Here is a 15,885-nt window from a genome sequence, read left to right on the forward strand (position 1 = left end):
TGTTTCATGTCTCACTGAGTTTAAGGTTTCCCCTTTAAAATCTTTTATAATGATAATAAACAATTATACTTAAAGTGAAGAATGAAAAGCCTCTTGAATTCTATTTCTATGCATTTGTTCTAATAATAAGAGATTCTTACTTCATGAAGTGTCATGGAAGGTGTTCTCTAATTCAAAGTAAATCTGATAGACAGGCACAAATCCGGTTCTCTTTTTGTTTCATTTTCTCCTAATTTTCATCATTTTTATCAAGAGATACTTCTCCTTTGAATAGAGAATAAAAGAAGGCTATATTTCAATACGTCAGTCCATGGTAAATGTGTTATCGACCAAGAGTAGGCCACTAAAGCCATTATAAGTGTAATAAGTCTATTTGCTCCATTTCTGAATATTATTCTAATAAACCTATTTACGAGACTTGAGTCGATTAATGACCCATGCAGCCTTGATTACCTACTTGACTTAGCGTACAAGGTCATATTTAATGGTCTATTACGATATCAATTTCCAAATAAACAGATTACAGAAAATTGATATATACTTAATATCATGGAGAAAAGTGTTAAGAAATGTAGGGATATTTCTTCAGATTTTTAGAAATAAAATTTCATTTAGAAAATATTACAGAAATTCATTTATAATTTCCAAATAGTCAAAATAATTTCCTACATTACAAAATTATTTAGGAAATTCAAACACTTCCGAGTAAAATAAAAAAAATTCATGTCGGTATTATCAACATACATAAATAACGAAAATTAGCTATTTTCATTAAACGTATATCCATAACTATTTAGTTACGAGTAAAATGTTACATGACATTTCTATTCAGAATCACACATGCCATCATTACACTTATTATTCGTTAATATTTCCAACCGACGACTAAGGCTGTTTTAAACATACGCAATTATGCCAGCATTATTTGAAAAAGATTGCTACCAGACAGAATGGGTGTTCGTGAAAAGGTTAAGAAAGCTTAGCTTACTTTAGCTAGCGGCAACCAAGGAAGATTTTCAAATATACATAGGTAGACTTCGTATCGAATTTCCCTAGCGGACAGCAGAAGCGGTACCAACGAAGAGTTTGCATCAAGTGAAGAAGAAGTCCCTTTGCAGACATGTCTTGCGGGTACACCGACGTTTGTTCGGTTCAAACCTGTACTCTGTAAAACTAAGGTTGGCAAAAGGCTGCCTGCGAAGCGGAAATGATCTGTGCTACGTGATGCAAGTCTCTGGCGTGTCTTCGAATTCTCATGGATATAAAAATCTCCTGAAATTCAAATTGCGCTGGCATCGTCGCTCGCGACTCCCTTGTGAATTATGTTTCCGCTGATGGAGGCGACGCTAGAGATACTTCAACTAAATGTGATTCAATAATTTAAGCATGTTGGTGCAATAGTTTTGACCTAACTATTCTTCCTCACGTATAAACAAAATATTTTTCAGCAAACTCGCGGGAAAAATAATGATGACATAAAAACAAAAAGTATAAGTAGAAGATTTACTGATTATAAAATAGTAATACTATTATAATGCATGGATCTTCTGAATAAGAACAATCAACAACGAAACATAAAATACTATTTCCAGAAAATAAATTTTATCAAACTTTAAATTTCACAGACGTAAATCTTGTATGAAGTATCGTAAGCGAAATAAATTCAATTTTTTTCAAGGAAGACGATCCTTACGTCATGAAGTTCACAAAACAAACAGAGATAAAATAGAGTAGTTCGTGGTCGTCAATAATGCAGGTGCAGTCCTTGCATATCTTTCAGCTTGCAGAAACGATTTGCTATCTCCTTTCCAGCCTTTTCCTCCATTCCTCGTCTATCCAACATCTTCTATTCTGTTTCTCTTCTATTTCTCTTCTATTTCTATCCAGCATTCAGTTCCCTATGGGAAGTTCACGAACCTTCCCGTTTGCAAATCCCTTTCCGTGCCTCGACGGAGCAAGAAATGCAACTCTCTTTAGGGAATTAATTGCACCGTAAAACGTAGATTCAAATCCGTGCTCTAAAGGGGAGAAAGGAGCGAAAGAAAAAAGAGGGAAGACAGACAGTCGAAGGAACCGAAAGAAAGAAGGAAGAGTATAAAGAAAGAGAGAGAGATATTCCTTTTCTTCAGTCGTCCGAAAGGTTTTCCCAAGATGGTTCTCATCTCAGCTGCAATCAGTGTCGTAAATTGCTTGCAATCGCCCCTGCAATTAATTCCAGCTCATCCTCGAGGGATTTATTATTCTCAATAATACCGTAATATTCTTGGGTGGAAGGACAGCTAGCCATCTTCGCGGCTCAGTTTCTTCACTGGGCCAACGAGATATTTCTATCCTTTCCATCATTGACGCAGAAAAATGCGATTCAATACGTATATTTGAGATTATGTGCAAGATTCCCTTTTCATCAGCTTTACGAAAAAGTTTATTTCTTAACCGATCATTTAAATATTGTATCGTATCTTGTTTTAAATTCTACAGATTTGTAAATAAACATATAATACTAGAAGAGGGTATACATATGTATTGTGTCGTCGATACGTCGGAAATTCCAGACCATTAGGCTTTTACACTTCTCCGGAGATCCAAAGCCCTTTACATCCCAAAAACTTAAAAAAATTCACAATAACTCCTTTTTCTAACGTAACGGTACAACTTCATATAGGTACATACATATGTAGTGTTATTATTGCAATTGAGTTTCACCAATACTCGTTTTTACAGCGACGCAATAAACTATCGGTGACACGGACGGTAAGCACTTTAGGAAAGTCCCGTTCCGTGGTCGTCAATAACTAACCATAAAATCTTTTCCTTAATTTTCTGTATACACATTGGGGATATCATGCATCCCAATTACAGCCAAATGCCTTATGCGTTTAGCCCACCCTGACCGCCCGAAAATCATAGGTATCTTTGTGAATTTTTTCTGTGAATACAGTAAAATAAACGGGAAATCATGTTCCTTACAAAAGTTTCATAGTTTTATAGGGGACAATAACAATAGTTCTCTTTCTTTGCAAAGTGTTAACGAGATAAGAAGGTCAACTTTGCTTCTTTAAATAGAATGCCACATTTTATTTATTTGGATATGATAGCCATTTTTAAGATCAATTCAACGAAATATAACACTAAGTCCTTCAATGTCAGCGAAGGTCGTTCAAACATTGTGAACGGTAGTGTTCAAGTGAACTTGAAACACCTTCTTTGAATTTTTAAACATAATTAAAAGTGCCCATGACACTTACAACATGTAGACAAGCAAGTGAAGTGTTCTCAATAGTCGGAGATTAAGCAAAATTTTACTTCGCAGCGGCAATTAATAGGAAATTTTGTGTATACGACCTTCGCTGACCTTAAAGAACTTTGTGTTATAGGTCTTTGAATTAGTCTTCAAGTATCAGAATTCCGATTGCATTTAGCAAATAAATATATCATATCAACTTCAAAGAGTTTGTGGACGACATGATTCTGTACTGAATGTAAGCTGTAATAAGACTGATTTAGAAGTTTCAGCTGGGTACCTACGATTGTGAAATTATTTATTGTTTACAAACACTACGTAATTACAATACTGAGCCTAAACAAGGTCGTAGATATAAGAAAACGCTTAAAAGTACGTATTACTAAGAAAGTTGCAATATCTCGTAAACTGTTTAGTTTACGATCATATCACCAAACACTTTTATACGCAGAATAACCCAGAGAATTGATTTATGCAAGAAAAATTGTATAGCTCCACTTAGAAAAAGGGTGCAGTTGCAGTTTGTAAGTGCACCAATACACAAGAATACATAAGAGTGGTACAGAAATGTAGAACACGCAATACCATTTACTTTTATTCTCTGATATTTTCTTCTATCTCTAACAGTTTTAAAGATATAATTCCGCCCAGTTGCGTGAGTCATCCTGTACTGTTTACAGGGCGTCCCAGATTTTTTTACTACTTATACACTTATTTTTCGTAAGCTGTTGTTGAGTTATTAACTTTCAAAGTTTACGTGCCGCGACGGCACCTAACCCCTTGATATCAGACCCGTGACCTTCCGTAGCGATACCCACGAAAACTCCCTCACTTGCGCATCATCCCGCTTTCCCTCTCGACAAGTTCCTAGGAGGTCAGTTTAGGTTTAAACCAATCAATCATCAACTTCTATTTTCCTTCTTTAGCAATCTGCAACGTCAGTCATTTCCCTACTTTGCCTTTCAAAAGAGTATAAAATTATATTCCAAAAATTATAAAAATCAGTATCTTACATATAATTATTATATGTACAGAGTAATCCGCCTTCAATTATTTTCGTCAGTATGTGCCTTGAATATCTTAAATACCTTTAAAAACAGCGATATTTTCAACTTCACTATCGTCCACAATCTTATCGTCAATTTATCAATTCAATTATTAATCGTGATCATCTGTCAAACTGGTCTATTCACGGTCATCTCCACTTATCCGAAAGAAAAGAACCGTAAAAATGTAGCGTACGGAAAATATCATTGTGTTGTGTTATTATCGTGGTGCACTAGTACATTATAATAAGTATTGTTAAATACATTTAATATCAATTTTATGATAGAGATGAAGGAGTCTTTGATATTTTTAAGAAAATTCAATGTAATAGTTAGATATGCTATTATTTTTTACGACCTCTAAAAGCGACAAGAATTTAATGATTCTTTGGGCCCTCGTCGCCTCTTTTTCAATAGCAATGGTTGTATCCTTACCTTTCCTGAGGACTGGCACACACATACAGTACATTGCATTACCGCATTGTCCACCTGGTGTAGTAGTGTGACTAATAATTCCCGAAATTATAACCAATTGCACTATTAGACAGATTATGTCTCCCACTTACAGAACATTCCAATGACAGGACACTCTGTTAGCATTTTGAAATAAAATATATTTCATATCCCTTAACTCCAGAACTTCTGAGCCTCGAGCTGTCACACAAAATACTAAACGGGGGGTTGAACCTATACTTCTTACACATTTATCCTGAACAAAATTGTTTTTTGAAAATATTTATATAACATTTGAATATGTTATACTTTGTAGTATATGTTTCTGTATTGAATTTGTTTTTCTTTATATATACGTATTTATTGAATAAAATAGGATTGTATAACAATGTACTAACGTGAACCTTGTCTGTACGTGACTCAGATATTACTCCGAAAGGCACCAGTAGTTGATCGACACGAAATTTTGAGGGGGGTAGTGGAGAGAGGGGGTGAGCTCCAAGTATAAAATTTCAATTTTGAGTATTTATTAGTTTCCGAGAAATTAATAAACAACTTTTAGTACTATACATTGAATTCCGCCTAGAAAGACATTACTAAGACAACCTTCTTCGCTGTATATAGTAGCTGTCATCGACTGTCGAATAGCTAATGACACAATAGCGATATCGGCCTCAGTATTTACAAGGTGTCTAACGTAAAATCGGTTATTGTAACTTCGGTCGCCTAAGGAATCTTTTATATTCTATTTCCGTATTTCAGGGATTCCGACTGGGTGGTGTGTGGTAGAATGTTAGGTGTGTGGTTAACACTGGGTGGTCTGTGGTGGGATGTTGGGTGCATGGTTAGCACTGCATGGTTTGGTAAGTACGGTACGGTACGGTATATCGTAACGTAACCTAAAAAGAGACAGGCGGATTACAGGTTAGACACCTTATAGATAATGAGGCTGATATCGCTATTGCGTCACTGGCTACTCGACAACCGACGACGACGACTACTACAGCGAAGACGGTTGTATTAGTAATAGGCAGAATTCAATGTATAGTACCGAAAATTTTTTTATTAATATCTCGAAAACTAATAAACACTTGAAGCTAAAATTTTTTATTTAAGGTTCATCTCCCTCAAATGTCGACCGACCACTGGTGCCTTCCGGAACTACAGCCAGTAATTTTTCTGATGTTAAACACGAATAGCACAGTACCATGTTCGTCAAGTGCAAGTTCCTTTCCGATTGGTTAATTTGATTCTTCGTTCTGTGATAGGTTGTCATTGTTTAGAGATAAGAAGAGCGTAAAGGTCCGCTTCGCGTGATCGCCACTATCACAACACGTTGTTTATTTTCTTTTTCCTGCGGTTACTTCTGTTACTTTTAAATATCAAACTTAAATGTGTATATGTATAAATATGAGAATTTTTTCAGAAGGGAAATACAGTAAATCCTCTCACAGTGTTCATCAGTTTGGATTCTCACAGTGTCCATACAGATAGTCCTACGCCTAGATATGCGTTATTCCTACGCCTATTTTATCTTGCTTGCAGTTAGCAAGTTCATAATAAAATAATATAACTTCTTTAATTTTACTTTTTCTTATCTGAAATTTTTTTTTAACATATTGGTGAGATTTTTCTGATTAAAATGAGATCAAACACGATATAATTTACACAACATTTACTTATTAATACTTATTGAGTGATTAATTTCATTTCATAATATATCGCTTTGGATCAATTACAAAAACGGATTGTTAGAAAATTATATGAAACATCTCAACAGTTTGTCCGTTGAATGTAAACTGTGCCACGTAGGCACAGCCTACACTCTATGGACAGTGTGAGAAGAGACGCCGTTTGGTGGACACTGTGAAGAAAAAAAATTACATATTTCAGCTCAGAAAAATTTTAGGAAAAATTTAAAAAATTTTCTCAATGTTTGTTTTCATTTTTCACAACTTTTCTATTATGTATTTTTGAACAAAATTTCTCGAAATGCCTTCGCTACAAGCTTCTGATAAATTACTCAAAGGTAACCCTTTTCCCCACATTGTCCTCAAATAGTGTTTCTCCCTTCACAGTGTCTCTTTCCTCACACTGTCCACCAAACGGTGTCCCGCCGTCCACTGTGTCCGCAGAGCGGACAATGTGTACAGATATTTCATGTATTTTTCTAGTAATCCGTTTTTATAATTCATCCAAAGCGATATACATATTATGAAATTAAATTAATCACTCAATAACTGTTAATAAGAAAAAGAAATTAGAATAAGAATAAGAAATTTTTCATACAGAAAAAGTTAAAAATAAAAACACTGGCGTTTAAATAGCTTGGTTGCCCCGACTCTCGTTTCATCTTTCTCTTTTATTTGTTGTCCTTACCTTTGTTCCGCAAACCACGAAGATGGGCTGCAAGCCTCAAAAATAGTCTCCCCTCTGTCCAAACTGTCCTGTTTAGGTTCCCAGCTGGTGGACATTGTGAGAAGCTTTAGGCCCGTTACACACTAGCGGTTCGCTCCCGGTCCGGTCACGGTCCAAACCCGCTTTGCTCTTGAAATATAAATTAGTTTACACATCTGTTTGGCTAAAAATCCGCTTTTTCGCGATTTTCAACAGGTTATCATTTGTTAATAACTTTGAAGCCAACAAAATGATAACATAAACTCATCATTATTTCACATAGATTGCAACATAAGGGTTCGTTTTTGCAAAATAAAAATTCATTTACAATTTTCATATTGAAAAGGAGTACGTACAACAAAATTAAAAATATTTTTAGAAAGTTCCATCTTTTGTGATGCGAATGAAAAATAAATGGACTACAACATATTACAGTTTCGTCAAAATCGGAATTGAAATGGAATAATCTGTGGTAGATCAAGAAACAGATTCACACTATGGATTTAGTCCCTGTCCGGTCCAGTTTCGTTCCAGCAAAATATTCTTTCCAAAAATAGTTGCTGCTACGAGACCGGACTGTGATCGAACCGTCACCGGAGGGTAAAGTGTGAATGAGTACGTTCTAAACCATAGAAGAATATTTGACCGGATCGAGAGCGGACCGCTAGTGTGTATCAGGCGTTACTGTAGTTCTAATTAAAAATTTTTCGACTTGTAGGTTGAAGGACCCCACTCTTTTAGGAGTTTTAGGGTTAGTAGAGCTAGACGTCTACTGTATTAATTTAGACTTGGACTTTATCACAGATGACTAATCCATATGAATTTTGAACCCATATTTATAGTTATACATATTTAAATTACATCCAATCAAATGAACATCGTAAACCATATACATACGTTTAATCAATTGTATTTCTTGTGTAGTTACGTCATTCATGAACTTTATTTATGTTCAGTGTTGACCAATAAAGCATTGTTAAATTTTTGCTAAGTAATCGCCTTCACAAAGTCTGAGAGCCAACAGGTATAATAATTAATAATTTTATGCTTAATAAGAAATTTCTTTAGACAAAATTGTGTTCGATCTCTCTCTCTCTCTCTCTCTCCCTCTCTCCCTCTGTCTCCCTCTGTCTCTCTCATGTATAATTACTTGTACACATTTTATTACTCAAATAAATAAATGTTTGGATACCTATAATACATATTATATTTCTATTTTCACAGGTTACAGGGTAGATTACTTACTAAATACCATAGAAAATGATTAATGAATGTGGATCAAATAATTAACCCTGCCAGAATTAAAAATTACTTTTGATGATGGTAATGCGAATTACTTAGCTGTTTGCATTATACAACAGTTTTAAGGTCTAGCAAAAAACGCTTACAAAATGATTCTAAATGAAGAAAATGTGTAAAAAGATAAAACGGCTTGTTTTGTTCAAAACTTTATCTGGAAAAGCAATTCTACATATAATGTGACAGATATAAGCGTTTGAATGTTCATAATTTTTTCTTAAGTTATTTGAAGTTTTTAAAGTTCTGTAAATGTAATATGAATATCAATTAAAATAATTTTCAAAAAAAAATGAAATGAAATTTTACAAAAACTCATTAAGTCTGCACTGAAATATAATCTAAAAAAATTTGAATTAAAACCTGGTCTAATGATAAGCCTGTATTCCTACACCGTTTCGTCCATTTGTACGCTAGGTGAGATTCCCTTCGCACGAGATAATTGGTAACAAACAGTCTCGGACTGTTCGCACGTAACTTTGTTTCGCTCAATTTACAGACTCAATCCAACCAGCAGCGAGGAACCGACGCTCGAGTAATTTTCGACTACAACGGGCTATCAAGATCCACGCAAACGATTCTCCTTCAGTTCTCGTTCACTGTTACCAACAGTTTTGACTTTTATACGTTTAAGAGAGTAGGAAGAATGGTCAAAAACCTGATGGTGAGAACGAGCAAACAGGAAGAGAGAAGACAAGGAACAAAGAAACTGAGAACATTCCATTCCGTGCAAAGAAAGAGGGGAAAAAAGGGAAAGTTGAAACACAAAGTGGTCGCGAAAAGTGTGAGGGATCGTTCAAACTTTTGCATCAGAAAATTCTTTCTAGATCCGCTGGAATATCTGTGATAAAGTTATAAACTTTTCGGAAGAACTTGCCACCAATGCCACCTAAATAACGGCTTACTTTTCTTTCTACACGACATCTAACCACCTAACTAAATTTTCTGTTACTTACTGAGACAGACGTTACTGTTTAAGCAATTAGTTTCCTCCCGCAGTAAAAGGGAGAAGAAATCAGTAACCTTATCGAAATGTACTAATGAGATAGAAAGTTTCTAACACATTTGTAACAACAACAGAGTAAAAGTTACACCATAATTGTTATCAATTTTTAACCATAAAAGGTGTTAGTGCTCGTGGTTGTGGCGATAAACTTTCGAGCTTTGTGGATGTTTGCACGATGCTGTGCCGTCTAGATCCTGGTTCGAAGGACCACCCAAATGATTGGGACTTGTAAAAAACTGATCTATGTCTAACGCGTGATGTGAGCTGGTTCCACCTTGCTTCTCCGTGTTCGTGGTGGTTGAACGACTGTTACACGACTCCTCGTCCACGTCGCGTCTCCGACGTCCGTGAGAGGGATTTTTGTTGGGACATGCTGATTGGTTAATGGTTGACGATTGCATTTGCCAATCAGCGTGTCTAATATCGTCTTTGCCGCCCTTCCAGTGCGCCCTTAGCGCGCTATCACCTTGGAAGGGTGGGAGACGGTCGCGAGGGGTGGGCGGAAGGTCCCAAAAATCTGGAATTTCCTCCGGGTGACTAATCGGCAAGCGGACCGTTACATACAGATGTGCCGTTCGGAAATTCGTGGTTTATGGTATGTTCGTAGGCTATTGAGCGCGAGGGACACAAATTACTAAAAATCTAGCAAAGCAATTCTAGCGACCCTCGCAGATGTAATTAGACCCGTGCAAGCAATAAACGAAAATCCTGAACTCAAAAATAACCGTTCCCGGTCGATCGTGCCATAAACCGTTTCTACAGAAAACCTAACAAAAGGTTTATATCTTTCTCCCTTAATTTTGTGTTTCATACTGTTGCATTTATTTGTTTGTTTCTTAAGAAACTTAATTTGATCTGATTTCAATCCAATATGGATATGTAAGTTAGCGTCTAAAGAATTGCATGCTTTGTCAGAATGTTACCTCATTATGAAATACTATTATCTTAACTTTGAGAATTTTTAAATACGAATATTGCATTATACGATTCACAATACGATTGCAATTTTCAGTTAAGTGAGTAAAGGACAAAACAAATGAAATCAAATGAATACATTTCAAACTCGTTACAATATGGAAGAATATTGTGATAAATACATTGAACAATTTATAATCTGAAAAGCACGAAATTTCATTAAGCACCTAACTATAAAACTTTAATTTCCAATATTGCATATTAATACTTGGATATGTTTTATGTATTCTATCATCGATTATGAAAATTCTAATAAATAATTTTCTTTTGAAACGTTACAAGATAGCTGCGTACTTTCTTTTACGTGCATTGAAATTCAGTTGACGTATCTTAATTTATATTTGAAACATCTGTTCGAGCCACATGCAACGGACCATATAAAAATTTTTCATTTATTTACAACTTTGATTGATTTTGCGCGATTATAGTCAATGAATTCACCGGAACGTGGACACCATTTACGTATATTGAAAAACATAATCTCATTTAATAAATAAATTTTGAAATCTCTTTCAAATATTCATGTACGAAAAAGCAATTTAAGCAGAGAAATACACTACTCCCTAAACACATTATCTCTGTTTAAAACCATTTTCTAACATCACTAATATTTTTGAAAGTGTTCAAATGTCACATTTTATATTCCTTACTCTGTATAGTATTTTATAAATGAGTATTCATTAACGAATATTTTATTATTCGATATACTTAAAAATTTCTATATGTATAATATAAAGTTAATGTGCTATGTAAATTTAGTATCATTTTGTACAAGGACAAAATTTAAAACAAATAATTAATAAGTTTGCCACGCTATTACTCTGTTGATCTGAATATGATAGATATACAGGGTGGTTGGTAACTGGTGGTACAAGAGAAAAGGGGGTGATTCTACATGAAAGAATAAATCGAAAATATAGAATAAACATTTTTCGTTTGAGGCTTTGTTTTCGAGAAAATCGACTTTGAATTTTCTTCGAGTACGCATGCACCCTACTATGTCGTGGATGAACGTATCTCGATATAGACCATATGTCGTAGGTTTATGAGTAATAATAAAGCATGTAATTATCAAGATTTACTTTATTAATGCAAAAATTGTTGAAAATACTGGCCACCGTACACCGAACGTCGAGATCCTATTGGATCTCACAACCTTAATGATTTGCAAAACAAAGCATGTAATATAAAAAAGAAGTTATATTTCAATACTGTCTTACATAAAAAAAAAAAAATGAGTTTCATTTCAGTTTTTTACATAAATAGTAACGATTGTTTCTAGAAAAAATACAAAATGTATTCAAAAAGTTCGAGAACTTCTGTTATAAAGTGCATTAGAAGCAACGTAAAAAAATGTAAATTGCAGCATATGATCTTCGATTGTTTTGCTACATGCCTGCCAAGTTTCGTAGCGGTCGGTTGTGTAGTTGTCTAGTAATTGTTGGTTAGCGTAAATTGTGATATTTGGCATCAGCGATTCTTAAAGATGAGTGATTTCCGCGAGCAAAGAACGTGCGTAAAGTATCTGAAAAAAAGCATCTGAAACAGTAGAGATGCTTCAAATTGCTTTCGGTGATACTTATATGAGTCATTCGAAGATTTATGAGTGGTATAGCAGATTTAAGAATGGTCGAACTTCCGTTGAAGATGATCCAAGAGCAGGAAGGCCTTCAACCTCCACTACCAAGGAGAAGAAGGAAGAAATCGAAGCCCTTCTCCAAGAAAACCATCGTTCCACAATCAGAAAATTATCAGAAGAAGTAGGCATATCAATAGGTTCGTATCAGACAATTGTCGAGAGATTGACGGCCTGGTGTGTGAGCCTTCGAGTAAAGCTCATAAAATAATTTGTTGGCCACGACGCGACGTCCCCTCGGCAAAATATTCTATTTTTCACGGCTGAACAGCTTCGTTTACAAGTTTTATTTGAATAAATCTATTTAAAAGTTAAATTTCACCCAGAAAGCTGTAAAATAATTTACTTAAAACTTCGGAGTAGTGAAAATAATATTCCATGTTAAAAAACATATTACTGCAGTTGTTATTGAACATAAATGTTAATAAAGCTGTTATTGAAAATGTTATTGAACCTAACTTTTTCAAATAAAGCAGGAGGACAATTCTATAGAATTAACTAATAGTTCTAGGGATAAAATTAATTCAAATACAGGGTGTTTCGGTACGGATAGTACAACTGGTCATGGGTGGATTCGTTATGGAAAAATGAATCGAAAAAATAGGATAACGATTTTTTGTTTGCGGCTTCGTTTTCAAGAAAATTAAGTTTGAAAATTCTTCGCGTACGCGTGTACCTACTTAATTGCCGCGCTTTCGACTTAACAGTTCGCACTATACGTTAGTATTTTGACAATATTATGAAGGGTACTGAGTAATACTACATTTTAGCGGAATTAAAACTTCCATTATTGGAGAAATTACTGAAATTGTCATCCTTCTTGCCGTAAACAAATTGTTGCTCGTCAAATCGCGGAAGCATGAACTGAGGTCAATGAATTTTAAGCCCGTACTTGCTCAAATGCCTGTATAATTCTCTCTTTTTCAAATTTAATTTTCTCAAAAACGAAGCCGTAAACAAAAAATCGTTAAGGTACGTTTACGTTTAAAAGTAAAACTATCGCGAGTTACTCTCGAGAGTATACATACTATGACTATTGGAGAGCTACCTTCGCAATTCGAAACAGTTTCGTATTCTGACAGTAGCTATCGCGAGAGTTGGTTGCAAGCTCGATATCCTGAAAGAAATAGTCGAAGGGCCAAACGTTGGATCTAATTGCTTTATATGAGCAATATCAAATGTTGTAGGATACGCGACATATCGATTACAGAAATCGCGAAAAAAAATATTTAATGAAATTGGGACGAGGTTTAAATGCTTCCGCGTAAGTGATGAACATGCCTCATGCAGGGTGTCCCGTATCTGGTGGTACAAACGAGCAGGGGGTGATTCTACGTGAAAAAGCTGAATCGAAAATGTAGAATAAAATTTTTTTACACGAGGCTCTGTTTCTGAGAAAATTGAATTTAAATATTCGTTACAAACTATTTGCTAGGTTTTCTGTAGAATCGGTTTATGTCACGATCGACCGGGAACGGTTATTTTTGAGTTCAGGATTTTCGTTTATTGCTTGCACGGGTCTCATTACCTCCTCCGAGGGTCACTAGAATTGCTTTGCTAGATTTTTAGTAATTTGTGTCCCTCGCATAACGGTCCGCTTGCCGATGAGTCACCCGGAGGAAATTCCAGATTTTTTGGACTTTCCGCCCACCCCTCGCAACCGTTTCCCACCCTTCCAAGGTGACAGCGCGCTAAGGACGCACTGGAAAGGCGGTAAAGACGATATTAGACACGCTGATTGGCAAATGCAATTGTTAACCATTAACCAATTAGCGTGTCCTAACAAAAATCCTTCTCACGGACGTCCGAAACGCGACGTCGGAGAGTGAATCGTTCAGTAGTCGTTCAACCACCAGGAACAAGAAGAACCAAGGAGCAGCTAGCTCATATTTGTTATAACATTACGCGATAGAAATAAACCAATTTACAAGTCCCAATCACATTGGATGGTCCTTTGAACCAGTATATTAGACGGCACAACATCGTGCAAATACTACAAAGTTCGAAAGTTCATTGTAACAATCACGGGCATTAGCACTGTTACTTCTGCTCATACTTTTACGTTGATAAACAGTGGCAATGTCACATTTCGCGAAGAAACAGTCTACGCAGAGAATAGTGTAAATCTGCAGCTAAAAGAAAGAATGGTACAGACTTTCACAGAATTGAAGTGTCAAAATATCGTATCGTCAGTCCATAACTCTCCGATTTAAAGAGCAAAGATTTGTATGCGTTAACAGACGTTACTTTCAACAGTTCGATTAGCAATGTAAATTTAAATTAAGGAAATCGTTAATAAATGTATTATCAATACTTTTCATGAAATTAGTATCGTTTATTAGTACAAACGTAAAGCCGAAAGCACGCGTACTCGACAAATTTTCAAACTTATTTTTCTCGAAAACAAAACATGTGTATCCGTATACAGTGAATCCATATTTTGATTTCTTTCTTTTTTTTTAAATATTGTAAACAATAATTAAAACTCTATGATTTTGCACATCCATAACCACTGTCTCTCTTCCTTCATAGCTTAAAAGAAAGTGAGAGAAACTTCAGAGGGTAGACACAGACCAATTTCCAGAGGACGCGGTTCTGAGAGTTCTATCGGTGAGCTCTCGATGAGTTTTTTATCGCCTATCTGAGAGTAAAAATTTAGAATCGAAATTCTCGAAAGCAACTATCGAAAGAAGCTCTCAAATGGACAGGTATATACTTTTAGGTATTCTACATTTTCGTTTTAGTTTTTCGTAAAGAATCCACCTGTGTCCGGTTATACTACCCATACCGAAACTCTCTGTATATTTAAATCAACCGGAAGTAACAACTTACTTTAATATTTCTTTAGGTATTGAGTTTCGAAAGTAAGCTTATACGACATTTTTCTGATTGGAATTACACCTCATATCAAATGGTAACGATTCTTTTAGTTGTTATGTTCTGTTATATGTATGTATGTATATGGATTAATAAGAATTACCACCTTTAATATCTCCGGAACCATGAAAGTAAAAAAAAATTTTTTCCAATAAAAATTGTTTGGTACGAAAGAGGCCATCATATGGTTATAATGATTGTTTTGTAGGTAGAGTAGTTGAAGAGATATAAGTCACCCCTCATTTTTTTACGGCATGTCATAGTTTTTTATTTATTTGTTAATAATAGCCCCTAAGAAAAACACAAAAACCTATAACACAAGCACGCAATAATAAACATGTGTGCCTAAATAAATTCTTACGTCATTAAAAGGGCAATTGGATCAACAGCAACAACGTAATCTACCTTCTATGATCTTGAACGATACCGTGAGCGCCGCGTTCCGACTGATGAATGAATTAATGATGATGAATTAATATTCGGTAATTAGTTTAAACACGGTAGAGTAAATAGTATCGATAGCTGAATACCTTCGTCGTCCGGAACGATGAACACTTGATTTTAGTATAATATTGTCTCGACAATTAGACGCTTTAGAAAATATAAGAATGCTTGTGGACATCTGAGGACGTTTGACTCGAGTATTTGATTCTGTTAAAGGTTGTCGAACGACTGACTTCTTGATAGTCAGTTTGTTTGTTGCTCATACATTGCTCATATATACATATATAACCTTTCTAAGAAACGTGATATGTATTCTTGAAAGATATTACAACTCGCTCGATTACTGTCATTGTGGGATTATTCGAAGGACGCAAATCACTCAAGAAATGCCAATTCTCCCCCAAATAGATCATAATGTTATTCCTGTAAGTAACAATTGAAATAATACCCAGCTAGAACTTCCACCGTAAGTTAGATTTTAGAAAAGTGTTGCGCCCCGTACACCGCAATTCGC

At 35.2% G+C, this 15,885-nt stretch overlaps 1 protein-coding gene across 1 annotated transcript; it reads left to right on the plus strand.

Moving 5' to 3' along the window:
• Window positions 1-11,967: 11,967 nt before the first annotated feature.
• On the plus strand, window positions 11,968-15,403 carry LOC108576527 (putative uncharacterized protein FLJ37770). Its single transcript, XM_017939539.1, has 2 exons — window positions 11,968-12,190; window positions 15,300-15,403. Exons 1-2 carry the CDS (start codon window positions 11,968-11,970, stop codon window positions 15,401-15,403), a joined length of 327 nt encoding a protein of 108 aa, XP_017795028.1.
• Window positions 15,404-15,885: the final 482 nt, after the last annotated feature.

This window comes from Habropoda laboriosa, unplaced genomic scaffold, assembly GCF_001263275.1.
Source record: "Habropoda laboriosa isolate 0110345459 unplaced genomic scaffold, ASM126327v1 scaffold350, whole genome shotgun sequence".
NCBI classification, from domain to species: domain Eukaryota; kingdom Metazoa; phylum Arthropoda; class Insecta; order Hymenoptera; family Apidae; genus Habropoda; species Habropoda laboriosa.